This window comes from Anomaloglossus baeobatrachus, chromosome 3, assembly GCF_048569485.1.
Source record: "Anomaloglossus baeobatrachus isolate aAnoBae1 chromosome 3, aAnoBae1.hap1, whole genome shotgun sequence".
Lineage (NCBI taxonomy): Eukaryota > Metazoa > Chordata > Amphibia > Anura > Aromobatidae > Anomaloglossus > Anomaloglossus baeobatrachus.
The window spans coordinates 247389559-247411254 of record NC_134355.1 but is presented as its reverse complement, the minus strand read 5'-3'; the positions used below and the strand labels follow the sequence as shown (position 1 = coordinate 247411254).

At 45.7% G+C, this 21696-nt stretch overlaps 1 protein-coding gene across 2 annotated transcripts in view; it reads left to right on the top strand.

Annotated features, from left to right (window-relative positions):
* The window catches only part of MAP3K4 (mitogen-activated protein kinase kinase kinase 4), a 185035-nt gene that overhangs the window by 126393 nt on the left and 36946 nt on the right, over window positions 1–21696 (top strand). For both annotated transcript variants that reach the window (XM_075339782.1, XM_075339783.1), the window contains exons 13-18: window positions 8776–8909; window positions 10007–10085; window positions 13862–13940; window positions 15253–15349; window positions 18929–19029; window positions 19967–20047. In XM_075339782.1, the coding sequence (XP_075195897.1) occupies window positions 8776–8909; window positions 10007–10085; window positions 13862–13940; window positions 15253–15349; window positions 18929–19029; window positions 19967–20047 (571 nt within the window). The remainder of the gene's footprint in view (window positions 1–8775; window positions 8910–10006; window positions 10086–13861; window positions 13941–15252; window positions 15350–18928; window positions 19030–19966; window positions 20048–21696) is intronic.

Below are 21696 nucleotides of genomic sequence, written 5' to 3'. Positions count from 1 at the left end.
CTGAGAGGCGTCAGTTCATGCTCAGATTTTTTATTTTTGTTTTAACATCTGCACACACGCTGATGCCAATTTGATAGGACCAATGGCAAATTAGAGACAGAAGGTGCATAATGGAAAACAGGGGTGTAATGTAGCATACAAATCATGCACAGTGGGAGAAAGAAGTACTGAACAGATCACCAATTTTCTAAGTAAATACAGTATATTTCTATAGGTGCTATTGACATGAATTTTCTTTGTCGCTCCATTGGGAGACCCAGACAATTGGGTGTATAGCTTCTGCCTCCGGAGGCCACACAAAGTATTACACTTTAAAAAGTGTAACCCCTCCCCTCTGCCTATACACCCTCCCGTGCATCACGGGCTCCTCAGTTTTATGCTTTGTGTGGAAGGAGGCACACATCCACTCATGCATTCTCATATTAGTTATATCGGTTGGAAGAAAAGTGGGCCCCCACGGGGCCCCCGGCATGTTCCCTTCTCACCCCACTACGTCGGCGGTGCTGTTAAGGTTGAAGTACCCATTGCGGGTACAAAGGCCGGAGCCTCATGCCGTTTTCCTTCACCATCCCTTAGCGGCTCTGGGAGAAGTGGGATCCTGACCGGTCATCCAGTTACTGGGACCGTGCTCCCTCCGCAGCCCCTGTGGGAATCTGCCGGACAGGAGTCTATTTATCCTCAGGGACCGGGCCCTGCATCTCTAAGGTACTCTGTGTCCCCATGGGGGCTGTGCATGGAGCGCCTTCATCCCGGACGCTGCAGCAGCTGCTGTTTTGTGAAGACCGGCGGACTTCCGCGCCGACCGCGCCTGCTTGTCGGCCGCGGTCTTAAATTTAGTCCCCGGCTTCATTGCGGCCTAGTAGCAAAACTCCCGCCCCCGGGCCTGTCTGTCAGGGGTAAGGGCGGGACTGCCGACCTGACGTCGGATGTGAGGGCCGGAGCATCCTGTATGTTTCCTCCCCCCTCACTGATCACTGTGGGGACCCCAGATTCCCGCACTTTTCTAGCGCCGCCCACGGCTCCACTCCTCCCCAGAGAGCTCCGGCAGCCATTTTTTTGACATTCTGCCGGTGGAGGATTTCCAGGAAAGAGCTCTGCAACTCTGGGAGACCTAAGGCAGGGAATCTGGAGGACACACGCTCCGCTTTTTAGCGGTCGGTAAGCCACACCGGTCACCCGGTGCTGGTTCCCTTAGGGTGCCGGAATAGATACTATATATATATATATATATACATACATATATATATATATATATATATATATATATTTCTGTTCGGTCGGGCTATATACCTTTTCCCATATACCCTCAGTGATCACTCTCCTAGGAGACAACAGCATGTCGTCCACAAGGAGCAAGGGTGCCAAGGCACAGGGTTATTTTGCGACCTGTACCTCTTGTGCGGCTATGTTACCTGCGGGTTCCACCTACCCTCACTGTGAGCAATGCTCGACCCCTGTTTTGCTTGCTCAGCCGGAGCCTCGGTCACTACTGGGCCCCCCGGCTCAGGTAGACCCCCCTGCTCCCCCTGTCCAGGCGGCAGGGACAGAGTTTGCCGTTTTTGCTGAGAAACTCTCTGAGTCACTTTCACAATCCATGGCTCAGTCTATGGACAAATGGTCTGCCAAGCTGCTTGAAGCTTTGCAGTCCAGACCGGTCCTTACACAGGCCCCGGGCCCTGTTGGATCGTCCCCTCCAGGCCCCTCTCTGTCCGCGCCGCAGCGCGCTCCCAGGGGGGGCCCTAGGTCTCACGTGGAGGACTCCTGCCCGGACCACAGTCCCAGACCGGCTAAGCGGGCTCGCTGGGAATCTTCCCCGACTTCTTCACGCTGCTCGGGTTCCCAGCTTGAAGACTCTCTGGAGGACGAGGCGGACGTCGCAGCTCAGGGCTCTGACCCGGACGTTGCACTCAATCTTGATACACCTGAAGGGGACGCCATAGTAAATGACCTTATCTCGTCCATCAACCAGGTGTTAGATATATCTCCCCCGCCGCCACCTGTAGAGGAGTCGACTTCTCAGCAGGAGAAACACCAGTTTCGGTTCCCTAAACGTACACTGAGTGCGTTTTTCGATCACTCTAACTTCAGAGATGCTGTCCAGAAGCCCAGAGCGGTTCCGGACAAGCGCTTACTGACACACGTTACCCCTTCCCCTCTGACGTTGTTAAGGGTTGGGCTCAATGTCCCAAGGTGGATCCTCCAGTCTCTAGGTTGGCGGCTAGATCTGTGGTATCGGTTGCAGATGGCTCATCGCTAAAAGATGCCACTGACAGGCAGATAGAGCTCCTGGTGAAATCCATCTATGAAGCCACGGGCGCGTCTTTTGCCCCGGCCTTTGCAGCCGTGTGGGCACTCCAAGCTATCTCAGCTTGTCTGGCTGAGATTAATGCGGTCACACGTAATTCTGCTCCGCAGGTTGCGTCTTTGACTTCTCAGGCGTCAGCTTTTTCTTCCTACGCCATGAACGCAGTTCTAGACTCTGCTAGCCGTACAGCGGTGGCATCCGCTAATTCTGTGGCAGTCCGCAGGGCCATGTGGCTGCGCGAATGGAAGGCAGACTCTGCTTCCAAGAGGTTCTTAACCGGTTTGCCGTTTTCTGGCGACCGATTGTTTGTTTGGCGAACGATTGGATGAGATTATTAAGGAATCCAAGGGAAAGGACTCCTCCTTACCCCAGTCCAAATCGAAGAGACCTCAGCAACGGAAAATACAATCGAGGTTTCGGTCCTTTCGTCCCTCCGCCAAGCCCCAATCCTCTTCGTCCAACAGGCCGGAGAAAGGCCAGAGGAACTCCTATGCGTGGCGAGCTAAGCCACGCCCCCAAAAACCCGCCGGAGGCAATGCCTCCAAGGCGGCCTCTTCATGACTCTCGGCATCCCCGAACCGCATCCTCGGTCGGTGGCAGGCTCTCCCGCTTTTGCGACGCCTGGTGGCCACATGTTCAAGACCGATGGGTGAGAGACATTCTGTCTCACGGTTACAGGATAGAGTTCAGCTCTCGTCCCCCGACTCGTTTCTTCATAACCTCTCCGTCCCCCCGCGTGGGCCGATGCACTTTTTCAGGCGGTGGACGCTCTGAAGACAGAAGGAGTTGTGATCCCTGTTCCCCCCCAGGAACATGGTCGCGGCTTTTACTCCAGCTTGTTCGTGGTGCCAAAGAAGGACGGTTCGTTCCGTCCCGTTCTGGACCTCAAACTACTCAACAGACATGTGAGCATCAGACGGTTTCGGATGGAATCTCTCCGCTCGGTCATCGCGTCGATGTCACAAGGAGACTTCCTAGCATCGATCGACATCAAGGATGCTTATCTCCATGTGCCGATCGCACCCGAACATCAACGTTTTTTGCGTTTCACCATCGGGGACGAACACCTTCAATTCGTGGCATTGCCTTTCGGCCTGGCGACAGCCCCACGGGTGTTCACCAAGGTCATGGCATCTGTTGTGGCGGTCCTACACTCTCAGGGCCACTCGGTGATTCCCTACTTAGACGATCTTCTGGTCAGGGCACCCTCTCAGATGGCGTGTCAAAACAGCCTTACCGTCGCTCTGGCGACTCTCCAGCAGTTCGGGTGGATCATCAACTTCCCAAAATCCAAGTTGACACCGACCCAATCACTGACTTACCTCGGGATGGAGTTTCATACTCAGTCAGCGGTAGTCATGCTACCGCTGGACAAACAGCTTTCTCTGCAGGCAGGGGTGCAATCTCTTCTTCGGGGTCAGTCACACCCCTTGAGGCGTCTCATGCACTTCCTGGGGAAGATGGTGGCAGCGATGGAGGCAGTGCCCTTCGCGCAATTCCATCTGCGGCCACTACAGTGGGACATTCTCCGCAAATGGGACAGGAGGTCGACTTCCCTCGACAGGAACGTCTCTCTTTCCTTTGCAACCAAGACGTCACTTCAGTGGTGGCTCCTTCCCAACTCTCTGTCGCAGGGAAAATCCTTCCTACCCCCAACCTGGGCTGTGGTCACCACGGACGCGAGCCTGTCAGGGTGGGGGGCGGTTTTTCTCCACCACAGGGCTCAGGGAACCTGGACTCCGATAGTCTTCCCTTCAGATCAATATTCTGGAGATAAGGGCAGTGTATCTAGCCCTATTGGCTTTTCATCGGTGGCTGGAGGGCAGGCAGATCCGTATCCAGTCGGACAACGCCACTGCCGTCGCATACATCAACCACCAAGGAGGCACTCGCAGTCGTCAAGCCTTCCAGGAAGTCCGACGGATTCTGCAGTGGGTGGAAGCCACAGCCTCCACCATCTCCGCAGTTCACATCCCGGGCGTAGAAAACTGGGAAGCAGATTTTCTCAGTCGTCAGGGCATGGACGCGGGGGAATGGTCTCTTCACCCAGACGTGTTTCGAGAGATCTGTCGCCGCTGGGGAACGCCGGACGTCGATCTTATGGCGTCACGGCACAACAACAAAGTCCCGGCATTCATGGCCCGGTCTCAAGATCACAGAGCTCTGGCGGCGGACGCTTTAGTTCAGGATTGGTCGCAGTTTCGACTGCCTTATGTATTTCCTCCTCTGGCGATGCTGCCCAGAGTGCTGCGCAAAATCAGGTCTGACTGTCGTCGCGCCATTCTCGTCGCCCCAGATTGGCCGAGGCGGTCGTGGTACCTGGATCTGTGGCATCTCACGGTGGGTCAACCGTGGGCGCTCCCAGACCGCCCAGACTTGCTGTCACAAGGGCCGTTTTTCCATCTGAATTCTGTGGCCCTCAACCTGACTGTGTGGCCATTGAGTCCTGGCTCCTAGCGTCCTCAGGGTTATCTCAAGATGTCATTGCCACCATGAGACAGGCCAGGAAACCAACGTCCGCCAAGATCTATCACAGGTCTTGGAGGATCTTCTTATCCTGGTGCTCTGATAATGGTTTTACTCCCTGGCCCTTTGCCTTACCCACTTTTCTTTCATTCCTCCAATCCGGAATGGACAAGGGTTTGTCTCTCGGCTCTCTCAAGGGACAAGTATCGGCGCTATCCATATTTTTTCAAAAGCGTCTAGCCAGGCTTCCGCAGGTCCGCACGTTCCTGCAGGGAGTTTGCCACATAGTCCCACCTTATAAGCGTCCGCTGGAACCCTGGGACCTTAACAGGGTGCTAACGGCTCTTCAGAAACCACCTTTCGAGCCGCTGCGGGATGTCTCTTTATCACGTCTTTCGCAGAAGGTGGCATTTCTAGTGGCAGTTACATCGCTCCGTAGAGTGTCGGAGCTGGCAGCGCTGTCATGCAAAGCCCCCTTCCTGGTTTTTCACCAGGATAAGGTGGTTCTGCGTCCTGTTCCGGAATTTCTCCCTAAGGTGGTATCTCCTTTTCATCTCAATCAGGATATCTCCTTACCTTCATTTTGCCCTAATCCAATTCACCAATGTGAAAAGGATTTGCACTCATTAGATCTAGTGAGAGCACTCCGGCTCTACGTGTCTCGCACGGCGCCCCTGCGCCGTTCAGATGCGCTCTTTGTCCTTGTCGCTGGCCAGCGTAAGGGTTCGCAGGCTTCCAAGTCAACCTTGGCTCGGTGGATCAAGGAACCGATTCTTGAAGCCTACCGTTCTTCTGGGCTTCCGCTTCCTTTGGGGCTGAAAGCCCATTCTACCAGAGCCGTGGGTGCGTCCTGGGCATTGCGGCACCGGGCTACGGCTCAACAGGTGTGTCAGGCAGCTACCTGGTCTAGTCTGCACACTTTCACGAAACACTATCAGGTGCATACCTATGCTTCGGCAGACGCCAGTCTAGGTAGGCGAGTCCTTCAGGCGGTGGTTGCCCACCTGTAAGAGGGGGTCGTTTTTTGGCTTTTTTTTATCGAGGTATTCTTTTACCCACCCAGGGACTGCTTTTGGACGTCCCAATTGTCTGGGTCTCCCAATGGAGCGACAAAGAAGAAGGGAATTTTGTTTACTTACCTTAAATTCCTTTTCTTCTAGCTCCTATTGGGAGACCCAGCACCCGCCCCTGTTCCCTTCGGGCTGTTTGTTCTTTTGTGTACACATGTTGTTCATCTTGAATTGTTCTTTTGGTTCATGGTTTTCAGTTCTCCGAACATCCTTCGGATTGAATTTACCTTAGACCAATTTATAAGTTTCCTCCTTCCTGCTTTTGCACCAAAACTGAGGAGCCCGTGATGCACGGGAGGGTGTATAGGCAGAGAGGAGGGGTTACACTTTTTAAAGTGTAATACTTTGTGTGGCCTCCGGAGGCAGAAGCTATACAGCCAATTGCCTGGGTCTCCCAATAGGAGCTAGAAGAAAAGGAATTTACGGTAAGTAAACAAAATTCCCTTCTTTCCCCAGATGTTAACAACCCATCCAATCCACACAGTCAAAGAAATCAAACCATAAGTGTCCATAAATTTAGTAATGTGTAATAATGACAAATTACACTGGAAAAAGTATTGATTACGCTTACTGAAATGTATTTAATACTTCATACAAAAACCTTTTGTTGGTGATGACAACTTCACAAGGCCTCTTGTATGGAGAAACTAGTCACATTCATTGCTCATGTGTGATATCAAACCATTCTTCCACACAAACACTCATCAAATTCTGAGGGTTCTGTGGGCTCCTATGAATGCTGAACTTTAGTTCCTGCCATTTATTTTCTATTGGATTCAGGTCAGTTAATTGACAGGGCCATTCTAGCATCTTTTAATTTTTTTTCTCTGAAACCAATGGAGAGGTTCCTTGGTTGTGTGCTTGGGATTATTGTCTTGCTGAACTGTCCACTAGTTATGATCGAGCACTGTCATGCTTGGTACTCGTTAAGAGCAGTTTGGATGCTCAGATGGGCGTGATTTGAGCACCCGAGTATAATGGAAATCAATGGGGAACTCCAAGCATTTTTCCGGAAGATTTTTTTTTTTTTGAAAAATTCTCGAGTCCCCCATTGACTTCCAATATAATCGGATGCGAGTCGCTCCCATCCGAGCATCCAACTGCTCTTAACGAGACCCGAGCATGGTAATGCTCGCTCATCACTAATGTCCACCCTTGTTTCATCTTAATCATCCTGGTAGATGGCAGCAGATTTTTATCAAGATTGTTTCAGTACTTTTATCAAGTATCCGTACTTCAAGTACATGAAGTTTGTCAGTACAGTATGCAGAAAAACTGCACCACACCATGATGTTCCTACTTCCAAACTTCACTGTTGGTATGGTGTTTTTGGGGTGATATGCAGTGCCTTTTGGCCTCCAAACATAGTGTGTATTATGGCATCCAAAGAGTTCAATTTTGATCTCCTCTGAACAGACTATATTGCCCCACTATTTCACAGGTTTGTATATATGTTGTTGAGCAAACTTTAAATGCTGTTAAACATACTTTTTGTTCAGCAGTGGAGTCTTGTGTGGTCAGTGTGCATACAGAGGCTGTGTATGTTCTCTGTTCTCACTGCAGAGAACACTCTTGGCTCCGCAGTGAGTTTTTTTCAAGAAACTGCACTCCATGTCAGTTTACGCTGCGTGAAAAACAAGCGCAGTGAGCATGGGATTTCTATAAATCCCAATCCACTGTGCTTGCACTGTACAACGCAGCCTTGAACCCTGATTGTGGGCACACCGCCTAAGAGGCAGAATTGCTTTCTAACTACTGAGACCTAGCTGATGTCATGACTTTCCATGGCTTTTATGCATCTATCTTCCTGTGTTCATACTTTTTGCCTTGTTATTTTTAATTATACCAGAGATATTCATAAATTAAGATTTAATCTATTTTCCTGTGTGGATTAGATGGGTTTCTCATCGACATTTGTTGAGAAATTCATATCTATAGCCCAGTTAGAAAATCTATTTACTTAGAAAATTAGTATCGTGTTCAATGCTTATTTCACCCTCTGTAATTAGCAGAAATGGTGTTATTCTTGTACACACGGCTGTTAATTCTGAAAAATTATATTAAACTATAAAAACCTTTTAAATTTTGTGGGGGTTTTTTTCATTTTAAGTTTTTCTATCATGTCTGAGAATCTGTCAGGTCAGAAAAAGATATTACCTGCAGATATCGGGTTAATAGCGTTAGGAAGGTGGTTGGCTGCTGTACTGAACTTGCGGTACCTGGCAAAAAATTAACTTTATTCCCCCCTGCAGCCACCAACTGTCAGTCATGCAGTTGTGCTGCTTCGGCTTCAGTCATCACTCATTATTCTGTGAGTGGCAGCACTAAGCACATCCCGACATTATAATAATAATAATCTTTATTTCTATAGCGCCAACATATTCCGCAGCGCTTTACAATTCAGGAGGCTCATTTTGACTGACTGCTCACTCAGCAGTGCACTGAGGACTGAAGCCACATCTGTATGCCTGAATGTTAACTCTGTTAATCAGCAGGTAACTAACTATCTTCTGAAGGTGCCCCGCCGTAGTACAGAAGGTGCAGCATTCTGGAGAAAATGAACTGTATTCCTCCCCAGAGTTGCAGCTTTCTCATAGAGGTATGCCTATGTGGCCTCAGTCATCAGTGCGATGGTTACTTGAATCTAATGTGAATGGCAGATTTTAGTGAGCAATGAACCATGCATGATGACCTTGTATGTGAAAAATGCCTGAAGTTCATTTAATAAATAAAACTTATATTTATGCAAAAAAAAAAAATTCTATTGATTTTTCAACCAAAATGGATTGTGCAGTTTTAGAACTATGTTTTCTCCATTATTACTGTAATGTGGTAATTTTGAAAGCCAGCATTTTTCCATTGGGACAGTAAGACTTGTATCTTTAATAATTTCAAAAAGCAAGAATTTGTAACATAAACATTTTTGCCTTCAAGTACCACAAAGAAGTTGTTCGACTGATGTCTGGTAAATTCAGACAGGACATTGGTGACAAATACATCAGCTTTGCCAGAAAGTGGATGAATTATGTGCTGACAAAATGTGAGAGTGGTCGCGGCACCAGACCAAGGTAATATATTTCTGCGTTGCTTCTAAATTGCTTTAGTAAACTTGTTTTTCCATATTTAAAATAAAATGGTATACAAAAGAAGCAAATTGGCAGGGTGCACATTGTCATCAATTTAAAGTTCCAGAGACGTATAGATTGCCTTCTATCAGGAACAGCTGCAGTCTGTTTACAAAGCATTCTGATGTGTTAGGCTATGTGCGCACGTTGCGTACAGTCACTGCAGAAATTTCTGCAGCGATCTGAAGAGCACATGTGCGCTTTAAATCGCTGCAGAAATGTCCGTAGTGAAAAAAAAAAAAAGCCGATTCCATGCTCTCTGCCTGCAGCTCCTGCCATAGACAGAGCAGGAGCTGCCGGCAAAGCGCACGGAAGAAGTGACATGTCACTTCTTAGAACGCAGCGCTTCGGCGCTCTAAAACGCCACGTGCGCACGGCCCCTGCACAATCTCCATAGACTGTGCAGGGGACGCAGGACGCATGCAGTTACGCTACGCTACAAAGCGCTGCGTAACTGCATGTATTTACGCAACGTGCGCACATAGCCTTACCTGTTAGAAAACAGCAGGTTCTACAATAACGTCGTAAGATGTCCAGGTGGGACAAGCATTTTATGTATAAAGGCATGAGGATTGAGTAAACAGTAGAGTTGGGCGAGAACTAAAATACTCAGGAGCCGGGCAAGTCAGACGCTCGTGCTCCAGTATCGAGTATAATGGAAGTCAATGATCGGGCAGTTTGTGTCTCTGCCCACATACAGCCAGCCATAAACTGAGCATTTCCGGGTTGGGGGCTACACCCAAAAACATTGCTTTAACCCCAGAGCCATTCAGAGACTGTGAATGGCTCTCCCTGAGTCGCCTGCACACGTTGTGCAGTGAAGAAAGCATATGCGTTGTGGTCATTATTTCATGGACAACACATCCGAGCCCTCGCGATACTTGATGGCGCACCGCAAGTACCTGAGCAACCCAATGCTTGATCAAGTAACTAGCAGTGGTGACCACGCTCACTCATCACTAGTAAACCGCTAAAGTAAAATGTGGACATGGTATAGCTGTTATGCTGATAGCATTCATGACAATCTTCACTTTTTGTAGGTGGGCAACACAAGGATTTGACTATCTTCAAGCCATTGAGCCAGCATTTATTTCAGGTCTTCTGGAGGATGACTTCCTGGTATGTTTTGGGATTTGGGGTATATATAGTATGCTGGAGCAATTCTATGGTCTCAGATATTTTCCTTTCAATTCTTTTACCTAGTAAACCATTATATACATATTTATTTTATTGTAGTACTTGGCCTTTTCTTTTGTAGCCTTTTGCGTAAAGCGCTTTTTTAGTGCTTTAAATCTAAGTTCCCTGCCCAAGTCTTATACCCACCTTCTGGCATCTTCATCTGTTTTCACCATAGGTCCTGTTGATCTCTGGCGATTTGATATTTTCCAGCAGCTGCAGTGTTTTATGGAGTGCGCCCACGTCCTGGCTCTCATAGACTTGAATTGAGCGCTTGTGATATAACTTCTGGTCAGTCAGAAGATAGGAATACAATCGGGCAGGGTACTAAACAGAACTAATAAAAATACCTCAAATACCCAATAAAAACACTTTATTAATAATTCATTGAATTTACATCCAAACTACACAAACAAATGTAAAATTCAGCAAAATGTCAGGATGACCAAAAACGAAGGGAAAAATTGAAGGAGGGGGGATCATAGCAGACCCTAGGGGAAATTTACCCCTACCTGACAACGGAGGGTGTGACACCTTAAGTTTTCGGGCGCCCCCGTTCCACGTCTGCTATCCCTATACAAAGGAAAACCCTAATAAGGAAAGAGATGAAAAACACCAAAAAGGGTCACAAAAAATCTCAAAAGAAAAATGTCCAAAAAATATATATTCTAATACTGATCACAGAGGAGGGCTGCGTCACAGGATTGACAGGACGCCCCTGCTTTATCAGTTTAAACTAATCCTAACCCGGCTGATAGAGAAAAACACTGCCAAATGAGACCTACAAAATCAAGGAGCAAACACAATATGACCCTACACAATGGGTCAAAAAGCACCCCTGGTACACACCTTTCCAGTGAATCAAATAAATAACATCCCCTCAGTGTGAGGGAGGTGCACCACAATGCCCAGCAATGCTCAAAAGAATTACAACCCGCAAGTGTATATAAAGTGCTACCACCATGCCAAAATGTTATCCCATGAACAGATAACTGGAGAGATAATAGTTTGGGAGCCCACTTCTTCTGTTTTTTGTTTTTTTTTTTTGTATCGGTATTGTTCACAGCAGCGTACAGTCATCTTCCACATGTAATAAAGCTTGTTGATTGGCTGCAGCAGCCGTTCAGCAGACTTTAGCATGCAAACAATCCCCAAACTAATACGGACTTTATCCAAGACGCAGCCTAAGCTTTAGGCTATGTGCACACGCTGCGTTTTTTTGACGCTGCGTTTTTGTGCGTTTTTGGCCGCTAAAAACGCACAAAAACGCACCTGCGTCGAAAAAACGCGGCAAAAAACGCACGCGTTTGGCCGCGATTTGGTGCGTTTTTTTGCTGCGTTTTGCTGCGTTTTTGCTCACTGCGTCCTTATGCGTTTTTTATCAGTGAACAAAAAAAAAAAAGGTCTGATGTCATTTCCTTCTTCAATGTGTTCTTCATTCTCCACTAGTGTATGCAGAAGAGCAGACAGCTGCAGAACTACAAGGCTCAGCATCCTCGATCCAATAGTGTATGCAGGACAGCAGACAGCAGCTGTCGAACTACAAGGCTCAGCATCCTCCATCCAATAGTGTATGCAGGAGAGCAGACAGCAGCTGTCGAACTACAAGGCTCAGCATCCTCCTTCCAGGACTGTATGCAGGATTTCTTTGCCCCCCCCAAAAAAAAAAATGACGTGGGCTTCGCCAAATTTTTGTATGCTAGCCGGGTACAGCAGGCAGGTACGGGCTGCCCCCAACCCCCAGCTGCCTATTTGTACCCGGCTGGGAACCAAAAATATAGGGAAGCCCTTTTTTTTTAAATTATTTCATGAATTTCATGAAATAATTTAAAAAAAAAAATGACGTGAGCTTCGCCCCATTTTTGAGTCCAGCCGGGTACAACTAGGCAGCTGGGGATTGGAATCCACAGTACAGGGTGCCCATGCTTTCTGGGCACCCCCGCTGTGAATTGCAGTCCCGCAGCCACCCCAGAAAATGGCGCTTTCATAGAAGCGCCATCTTCTGGCGCTGTATCCAACTCTTCCGGCTGCCCTGATGCCGGGTGGCTAGCCAGGTAATAATGGAGTTAGGGCTAGCTGTATATTATCAGCTAGCCCTAAGCCCGAAATTCATGGTGTCACGCCAATATTAGACATGGCCACCATGAATTTCTAGTAAAGATAAAAAAAAACACAACACAGAAAAATATTTTTATTAGAAATAAAACACAACACAATTAGTGACTCCATCTTTATTGAAATAAACCCCCCTCCGCAGTAATCCTGGGTCAGGGTCCCGCGCCGTCCAATCCGGATCCAATATCATCTGATCGGTTTGCTGGAAGGTAAAGCGATCAGATGATGTGTCAGGTTCTAGGGGCTGAATCCCATCACACATCAGCTGATTGTATAAAAGCCGATTATACAATCAGCAGATGCATCAGTAGAAAAAAAAAAAATAATACTCACTTATGTGCTGAATTTCCGGCAGCTCCCGGAGCGATGGGGCGGGAGTCTGATCCCGTCCGATCGCTGCAGCAGCTGCCGGTAATCAGGGATGAAGTCTCCTGACGCATCCGCTGATACCGGCCGGGCGCCCGCGTCAGCCCGAGACTCGATCAGCTGATGCGTCAGGTGACTGCATCAGGTGATCCATCGCCAGGTCCTGCAAGCAAGGTCCTGCCCCGGGGAGACTGCACACAGCCGGAGCGGGAGCGGCGATACCGTGACAGGAGCTGGGAGCGGGCATGGCACCGCGAGGCTGCAGACAGGTGAGTATAACTTTTTTTTTTTTATTCTACTGTTAACTTTTGTTTTCGCAGCCGCTTCCACCTCCTGCCTGTACATGGCGCCGCACGGCAGCATACATGCACAGGACGGGAGATGGACGCGGCGGTGACGGTACCGGGAGGATTCATGCTTCTGTCTATACTGACAGAAGGAATCCTCTTCCTGTACACGTCACTTTACTACCCACCTCCTGCGCTTATAGCTGCGTTTTTGGTCTTAGAAACGCACCAAAACGCAGCTATTTGCGTTTCTCATTGCGTCTTTCAACATCCCATTGAACTCAATGGATGAAAAGCGCAGTGAAAAACGCGGGAATAATTGACATGCTGCGTTTTTGTTGTCACCACAAAAACGCAGCTGAAAAAAAACGCTGTGTGGGGACAGCAAAAATGAAAACTCATAGACTTTGCTGGGGAAGCAAAGTCATGCAGTTTTGAGGCCAAAAACGCACCCGAAAAACGCGCAAAAACGCCGAGAAAAACGCACCGTGTGCACATAGCCATACAGTTCAGGTTAGCTCCTCTCTACTGACAGATTTGTCCCATATTGCAATTTAGGTAATTAGAGGTTTGCATATGATATAGTCTTTGAACCGTCTAGACACAATGTTGGAGATTAATCAAATTGAGTGCAACGAACAAGAGAGACGTTGTCTACAGAAGATAACAAAAAACCTTTGTAAGGTGAAAGCGGCAGTGTGTTTGTTGTCTACTTAAACGATGTGCCAAGTATGACAACACAGCTTCTTAATGTTAGGATTGTGATAGCTATCATAAATTCACACGGTTACTGACCATTTGTCTGTCCATATGGTTATATACAATCAAAGTTAGTCTGATGGAAAATCTCTCTATTAGATGTGCTGGTTATGTATTTCCTTGGTATATTTCTTTTATTACATAGGTTAATGTTATGATGACTAGTTGTTTGGTTTTTTTTTTTTTGTTTAGAGTTTGCAAGCACTTATGAATGAATGCATTGGCCATGTTATTGGAAAACCCCACAGTCCCGTCACCGGCTTATACCTTGGTAAGATGTGAACAGTCATGTTGTTGTGTTTGTTTTTTTTTTAAAAAGAATCTCAAAACTGCTGCACAAGTGTCATCAAAAGTGTCTATACCAGCCCATCTCATCAGGACAGGTACAATAACTCGGTAGACCTCACTGACTTCCAGAGGGTTTCATCCGGTTACCCTGAGGTGTCGCTCTTTGTAAGGGGAAAAATAGCACTGCATAGAGCGATCTTTCAAAGCTGGGATCTGCATTGGCGTCAGCCACCCAACTGTGTGCATAGTCTACCGTAATCACCATGTCCTAATTGTCCGTAAGATCGTCATGGCTTGCAATCCTGCAGATCTTCTCTCTCGAGCAGTGCCATACAAAACAGATGAATGGAAGATTGTTGTAATATTCCTGTTTCCATGGCAATCCCACAAAGATGAGTTTTATTCCCAACAACAACGTCTTTCATCTGATTTTCCTGTACTATGTTATATATTTCAGCATAGCTCTATCTCGGGCAAATATTTCACAAACAACGTATTGCAAAGTGTAATTATCCCTTTTACAGTCCAAGGAACTTTTCATTTTTGCGCTTTCATTTTTTTCATTTTCTTCTTTCAAGAGCCATAGCCCTTTTATTTTTCATATTTCTTTCGACAGACGTATGTGGACTTAATTTTGTGCCGGACAAACAGTAGTTTTGAATTACACCATTAATTTTGCCATCTAGTGTACTGATAAATAAAAAGGGAAGAAAAAACTGGGCCGAAATTGTGAAAAAAAAAAAAATGCAATTACACAATTGTTTTGGGGGTTTTGTTTTTGTGGAATTTATTCTTTGGTAAAAAAATAACCTGGAAAACAGATTGTCCCATTCAGGGTGATTATGGTGATGCCACACTTGTATCAATTTTTTTTTTTTTCAATTTGTGATAGAAAAAACAATTAGTTAAAAAAAAAAAAAAGTTTGCTTTTATGTTGCCATTTTTGGAGACCAATAACCGTTATTTGTTTCCTGTTCGAGCTGAGCACTTGTTTTTGTTGTTTTTTTTTTTTATTTTATTTTTTTCTGGGGGTTTTTTTTACTCATTGAGCTGAAATTTTTATTGATAATTTGGGGTACATACAACATTTTAATTTTGCTTTTTATTGACATCATGGTCTCCTGTGGAGCTTGGCCTACAGCTGAGCTACACATTACCAAGACGGCAATGACTATGCATGTATTCCATATCGTATCACTTTACAATAAGTCTTGGTAGAGAATCCTAATCCATTTTACAGGCCAGTTTTGTTTTTTATTTGCCTTACTTACACTTCTGTTGTCTTGTTTTATTAGTTACACATCGCAATAGCCCAAGACCTGTAAAGGTGCCTCGATGTCACAGTGACCCACCAAATCCACATCTGAATACTCCTGCACTGGAAGGCTTTAGGTATTTATATCTGAATTTCTATTAGTTATGTCAGTATTATTTTGAGATGCCCGAAAAACTATGTTCCGACCACGACAGAGCTAATCACTTGGATGAAGTTGATGGAGTCACTGTGGGCACTGCCTGGCCTCCGTCCTGGCATGGTTCCTATATTGGCACTGTGTTTTGCTTATTGGTAGCAATCTCCCCCTGCCCCCAAGTTTATGGCAGTGTATTACAGTAAATTCTTGGAACAGTCTTTTTTTTTTTTTTTTTTATTTTTCCAGTTTGACCATGTTTTGTGTATATGCTTGCCCTATCTGTGGTATACAGTGTAACCTTGGTTAACGAGAACAATCCGTTCTGGGAGTGTGCTTGTTAACCAAGTTACTCGTTCAGCAAAGCAAGATTTCCCATAGGAAATCATTGCAATGCAGACAATTCGTTCCACAACTTGTTAAATGTCCCATCCTGGTGTCCTATTGTGCCATTCTACACACGCACAAACACGCACGCACACACACACATTATGCTCACCTTACCTTCCGTTCCATCGCCGGTCTCCTGGGACTTGCTGTTCCCTGTTACGGGATATGTATATCATGACGAGGGAGGAACTTCCGCTGCCAGAGTGCTGACATCAAAGGCAGGAGCTGCTTGCCTCTGATTGGCCAGCGTGCTGCCTTTGAGTAGTGGCTGACAGGGGGAAGTTCCTGCCTCATCCCGATGCTTGCCGAATGCCGATACACATCCTATACCGGCGAACTACAGGACCCAGGAGGCCGGCGATGGAACAGCAGGTAAGGTGAGCATAATACTGTATGTGTTGTGCGTGCGTTTTGTGTGGACTGCAAGTGTGGGTTAGAGCGCGGTGGATGTACCGAACCGGAAGTGTGTGCGGTGAGTATTTTGCTCGTACAGCAAAGCTTTCTCGTAAACCGAGTTACAAATTTACAGCAAGCTTTGCTCGTTAGGCAAAATACTCGCTAACTGGGTTACTCGTTAAGCGAGGTTCCACTGGATAACCTTGATGCTGAAGCTGATGATCACTGATCTGCTTGGCTGTATTTGAAGAGTAGTTATTGGTTACAATGTGTGACTGATGTGTGACTTTCTATAATTGGGAAACTACTGTACTTTGTTCATGAGCAAAACTACACTGGGTGCAGAATTATTAGGCAAGTTGTATTTTAGAGGATTTTTTTTATTATTGATCAACAACTATGTTCTCAATCAACTGAAGACTCATAAATATCAAAGCTTAATATTTCTGGAAGTTGGAGTGGTTTTTTTTTTTTAGATTTGGCCATCTTAGGAGGATATCTGTTTGTGCAGGTAACTATTACTGTACAGAATTATTAGGCAACTTAATAAAAACCAAATATATTCCCATCTCACTTGTTTATTCACACCAGGTAAACCAATATAACTGCACAAAATTTAGAAATAAACATTTCTGACATGTAAAAACAAAACCCAAAAAAATTAGTGACCAATACAGCCACCTTTCTTTATGATTACACTCAACAGCTTACCATCCATAGATTTTGTCAGTTGCTTGATCTGTTTACGATCAACATTGCGTGCAGCAGCCACCACAGCCTCCCAGACACTGTTCCGAGAGTTGTACTGTTTTCTCTCCCTGTAGATCTCACATTTTGAAGGGACCACATGTTCTCTATGGGGTTCAGATCAGGTGAACAAAGGGGCCATGTCATTATTTTTTCATCTTTTATACCATTACTGGCCAACCATGCTGTGGAGTAGTAGGATGCATGTGATGGATCATTATCTTGCATGAAAATCATGTTTTTCTTGAACGATAGCAACTTCTTCCTGTACCACTGTTTAAGGAAGTTGTCTTTTAGAAACTGGCAGTAGATCTGGGAGTTGAGCTTCACTCCATCCTCAACCTGAAAAAGTCCCACAAGTTCATCTTTCATGATACCAGCCCATACCAGTACCCCACCTCCACCTTGCTGGCGTCTGAGTTGGAGTGGAGCTCTCTGCCCTTTACTGATCCAGTCTCTGGCCTATCCATCTGGCCCATCAAGAGTCACTCTCATTTCATCAGTCCATAAAACTTTTGAATAATCAGTCTTAAGAGATTTCTTGGCCCAGTCTTGACGTTTTATCTGGTTTCTTGTTCAAAGCTGGTCATTTTTCAGCCTTCCTTACCTTGCTTATGTCCCTGAGTATGGCACACCTTGTGCTTTTTGATACTCCAGTAACGTTGCAGCTCTGAAATATGGCCAAACTGGTGGCAAATGGCATCTTCGCAGCTTCATGCTTGATTTTCCTCAATTCATGGGCAGTTGTTTTTCGCCTTTTTTGCCCAACACGCTTCTTGCAATCCTGTTGGCTATTTATCATGAAACGCTTAATTGTTCGTTGATCACGCTTCAAAAGTTTGGCAATTTCAAGATTGCTGCATCCCTCTGCAAGACATCTCACAATTTTGGACTTTTCAAAGCCCGTCAAATCTCTCATCTGACCCGTTTTGCCAAAGGAAAGGAAGTTGCCTAATAATTAAGCACATCTTATATAAGGTGTTGATGTCATTACACCACACCCCTCCTCATTACAGAGATGCACATCACCTGATTTACTTAATTGGTAGTTGGCTCTCAAGTCTATACAGCTTGGCGCAGGACAACATGTATAAAAAGTATCATGTGATCAAAATACTCATTTGCCTAATAATTCTGCACACAGTGTACGTCGTTACCCTAATGTTCTCCAGGAATACCTTTTTCTTGTATTCGATAGTCTTGATCTAGGGTAAAAATAATAGAATTAGCTCTAGTGATTTTTAGTCTGCTGTTCCAGCGATTCCTCCCCACTGCTTCCCCAGTATATGTTATTAGGCTACAGCATATTACCACTGCCGTAAAGTATTGGGCTCAGCGGTGATGCTCATGTAGTCTGCAATAGACTACTGAGTCAAGCGATAGGCTGCAGTAATAATGTCAGTTTCAGCGTACGTGACCGCTGCAGCCAATCAATAAACCAAGGGGGAGCTGCAGTCCTGGAATAGCTGAAGGTACGGAACAATGATTTTATTTGAGCAAGTTTATTGAGTATTTTAAAAAGTTATTCCTGTAAATTCCCTTTAATTTTTTATATAATATCTTTTAGTATAGGTGTTCATGTTTACATTGCTCTGATATATTGGATGGCTTATCATTATAAACTCACATGTACAGGGCTAATGTGTTTATGTATTCAGTAATACTCCATGTTAATGTCTATCGTTTTTTACAACGATTCATACCATTGCTAATCAGTTTTGCCTTTATAACAGTATGTTCACTCAAGGCAGATTTGTTGCAGAAATTTCTGCAACTGAAAATCCATTTCAATTCTCTGACTTGGGCTGTTTCGGCAAAAATAAACTTACATTTAGTAATGAAGACCTTAACTTAATTTGTTTGAGGCTGTGATTAGAGCAATCAAATGATTGTGTACCAAAGCATTATTATTTATTTTCCACATTATTTATGGGGACAGCATTCTATTTAATGACCGAAATATATTTTGCCAGTCTCATTTTGAGTGTACCCAATGGTTTTAATGCTGAATGTTCTCTCTTTCCGGCAGAGGCTCAAGTGTCCCAGAGAATGACAGACTATCGTCCATAGCGTCAGAGTTACAATTCAGATCCCTAAGTCGACACTCCAGCCCAACAGAGGAGAGAGAAGGTAGCTCATACTTTACTACTTTTTACACTTCATCTTTGATGTTTTTGTGCTTCCCCTACCTTTCTTTTTTAGTTACTTATTTAAAGGAAGTCTGTCACCCCCCCCCCCCCCCCCAAAATAGCCATTAACTGTATAAACATTTTATGTAGGGGACCTAGCATCTATTTAAATCATACTAGGTGAGTATAGCTAAACTTTATAGTTAGAGGTTATCCACTACTTTTACGTTGATGGCTTATCCTTGGGATAGGTCACCAATGTCTGATCGGCCGGGTCCAACACACGGAGTTGCCCTGTTAATAGGAGGCAGATCTGCAGTACCCAGCCGCAGCCACCATCATAAGACAGAGCAGCTCCAGAACTGAGCATTTCCGGCCGCCTGCGGCCGGTACTGAGAAGAACAGCTGATCGGCAGGGATACCAAGTATTGGACCCGGGCCAATCAGACATTGATGGCCTATCCTAATGATAGGCCATTAAGGTAAAAATAGTGTACAACCCCTTTAATTAAAACTCCCATTTTTGTTTGCTATGTAAATACGACCATCGAGTGTCAAGGAACAGGCAGGAGACCCTGGTGGCTCTGGTCTTTAGAAACAAGTCAATCAATGTAAGGTGCCAGCTTTATTTCGCAAAAAGGAGGACGTGATACTGCCCCAAGGCATATGCACCACATAAAGGGTGCACCAAAGCGCCCTCATTTTCATAGCAAATAAGTTGTTTTTTAATAAATTATAAAGTTAGGCTATACTTGCCTAATGTGATTTACATAGAAGCTAGGTACCGTATATAAATATTTAGGCAGTTTAAATGCTATTTTGGGACTGGCGGACTCCCTATATATTTTTCTTTCAGACTTGTTGTAATTTATTAATGTTAGCACAGCCACTACCTTCTTATTTCTCTTTATCAACACTAAATTATTTCATGTATTTAGAGCCTACTTATCCGAAGGCAGAACAAGGAAGTTCTACAAGACGCAGTTGGGAGCTTCAGAATCTAATCAGTCAAACTCGAGGTAAAGAACTGTATAAACAGGCTCCATCAATTAGGAAGCAAAAAGAGGCACTGTGTACATCAGACCCAAGGATGTTTGAAATGCACTCAATGTATCATGGCATGAGAACTTCGCCTTAGTAGTAAAACCTCCTCTGAAAACTGGTCTTGCACATTGCTGAAAGTTGACCAAAGCATTTAAAGCACCACTCCAGTGTTTAGTTTTGGGGGTTTTTTTTTCAGCGCTGGAGAGGTGCTTTAAACCCAAGTCCCCTGCCCAGGTCTTATAGTTGCCCACCGGTGTTTTCACCTTTTTTACGGCATTGCGCCGATCCTGCGGCACCATCTTGTGACTGTAACTGTTGACTGGCTAGAAGTCAGAAGTTACGTCACAAGCTCTCAATAAAAGTCTTTGAGAGCCAGAACAAGGCTCATATTTAATTACTGACCTCCGACACACTTCATGAAATACTGGAGCTACCGACAGGTCTCAAAGTGCTGGAAACCAACAGAAGCAACTCTGAAAACAGGTGAAGAAGCCAGAGGGTGAGTATAAGGCTGGTTTCAGACGTCCGTGTTTAATCAGGTACCAGTCACACGCATGGTTAAGGTCACACGTGTGTCACGCATGTGACATCCGTGTTTGCATACGTGTGACAGGTACCGGAGAAAACACGGATCTGTGAAATAATTTTTTTTTTCCATATTTCCCTGTTTTCTCCGGCCCTGCTGCCTCCCGCTCCTCACCCCCGCTCATTATATTCATCGATTATTCACCGCACTCAGGACCTGGAAGCCGGAGCAGCACTGGGGACAGCTCCTGGCACCACACCACCGAGGACAACACCGTGGGGATAGGTGAGTATTCTGCAAGCACAGTGACATCCAGGAGGTCAGCAGAGTTCCCAATGAACTCTGACATCCTGATGACCCCCGCGACATTCGCGCTACAGCTTCACGGGTTCATCAGAAGTCATTGGGAATTGTGATGAGTTCCCGATGCTGTCCCCACGATGTTCCGGCTTCCAGGTCATATATATACACACACAAAGCAGACGCGCATGGATACACTGAGCACACACACACACACACACACACACACACACACACACACACACACACACACACACACACACACACACACACACGCTCTGCTGTATACTCGCCCAGTGATGCTGTCCCCACTTCCAGCTCCACAGGGCACTGAATGTTTAGTGAGTATAATGAGTGGGGGTCAGGAGCCGGAGACAGCATCGCTGGGGAGAGGTAAATATAGAGAATCTTTTTTATTAAAAAGACCCCTGTTTTCTCCGTTACGTGTCACACTGATGTCACACGGATCAAATCAGTGTGCGATCCGTGTGACACCTGTGCTACCGGCGAAAAAACATGCCTGCATGTGTGCGTGCGGGGTCATGAGAGGTCACACGGTCTGTGTGAGTACAGCGTAGAATATCATGGGTACGTGTGACATCCGTTTTAAAAATGGATGTCACACGTACCTAAAACACGGACGTCTGAAACCGGCCTAAGACAGGACACAGGTGACTTGCATTTAAAGCACCACTCCAGCGGTGAAATTAAATAAAAAAGCCCCTCTAGAGTGATGCTAAAAAATATTTTTTATTCCAGCTCACCACCATATTGTACAATAATCCAATTTATAGGCTT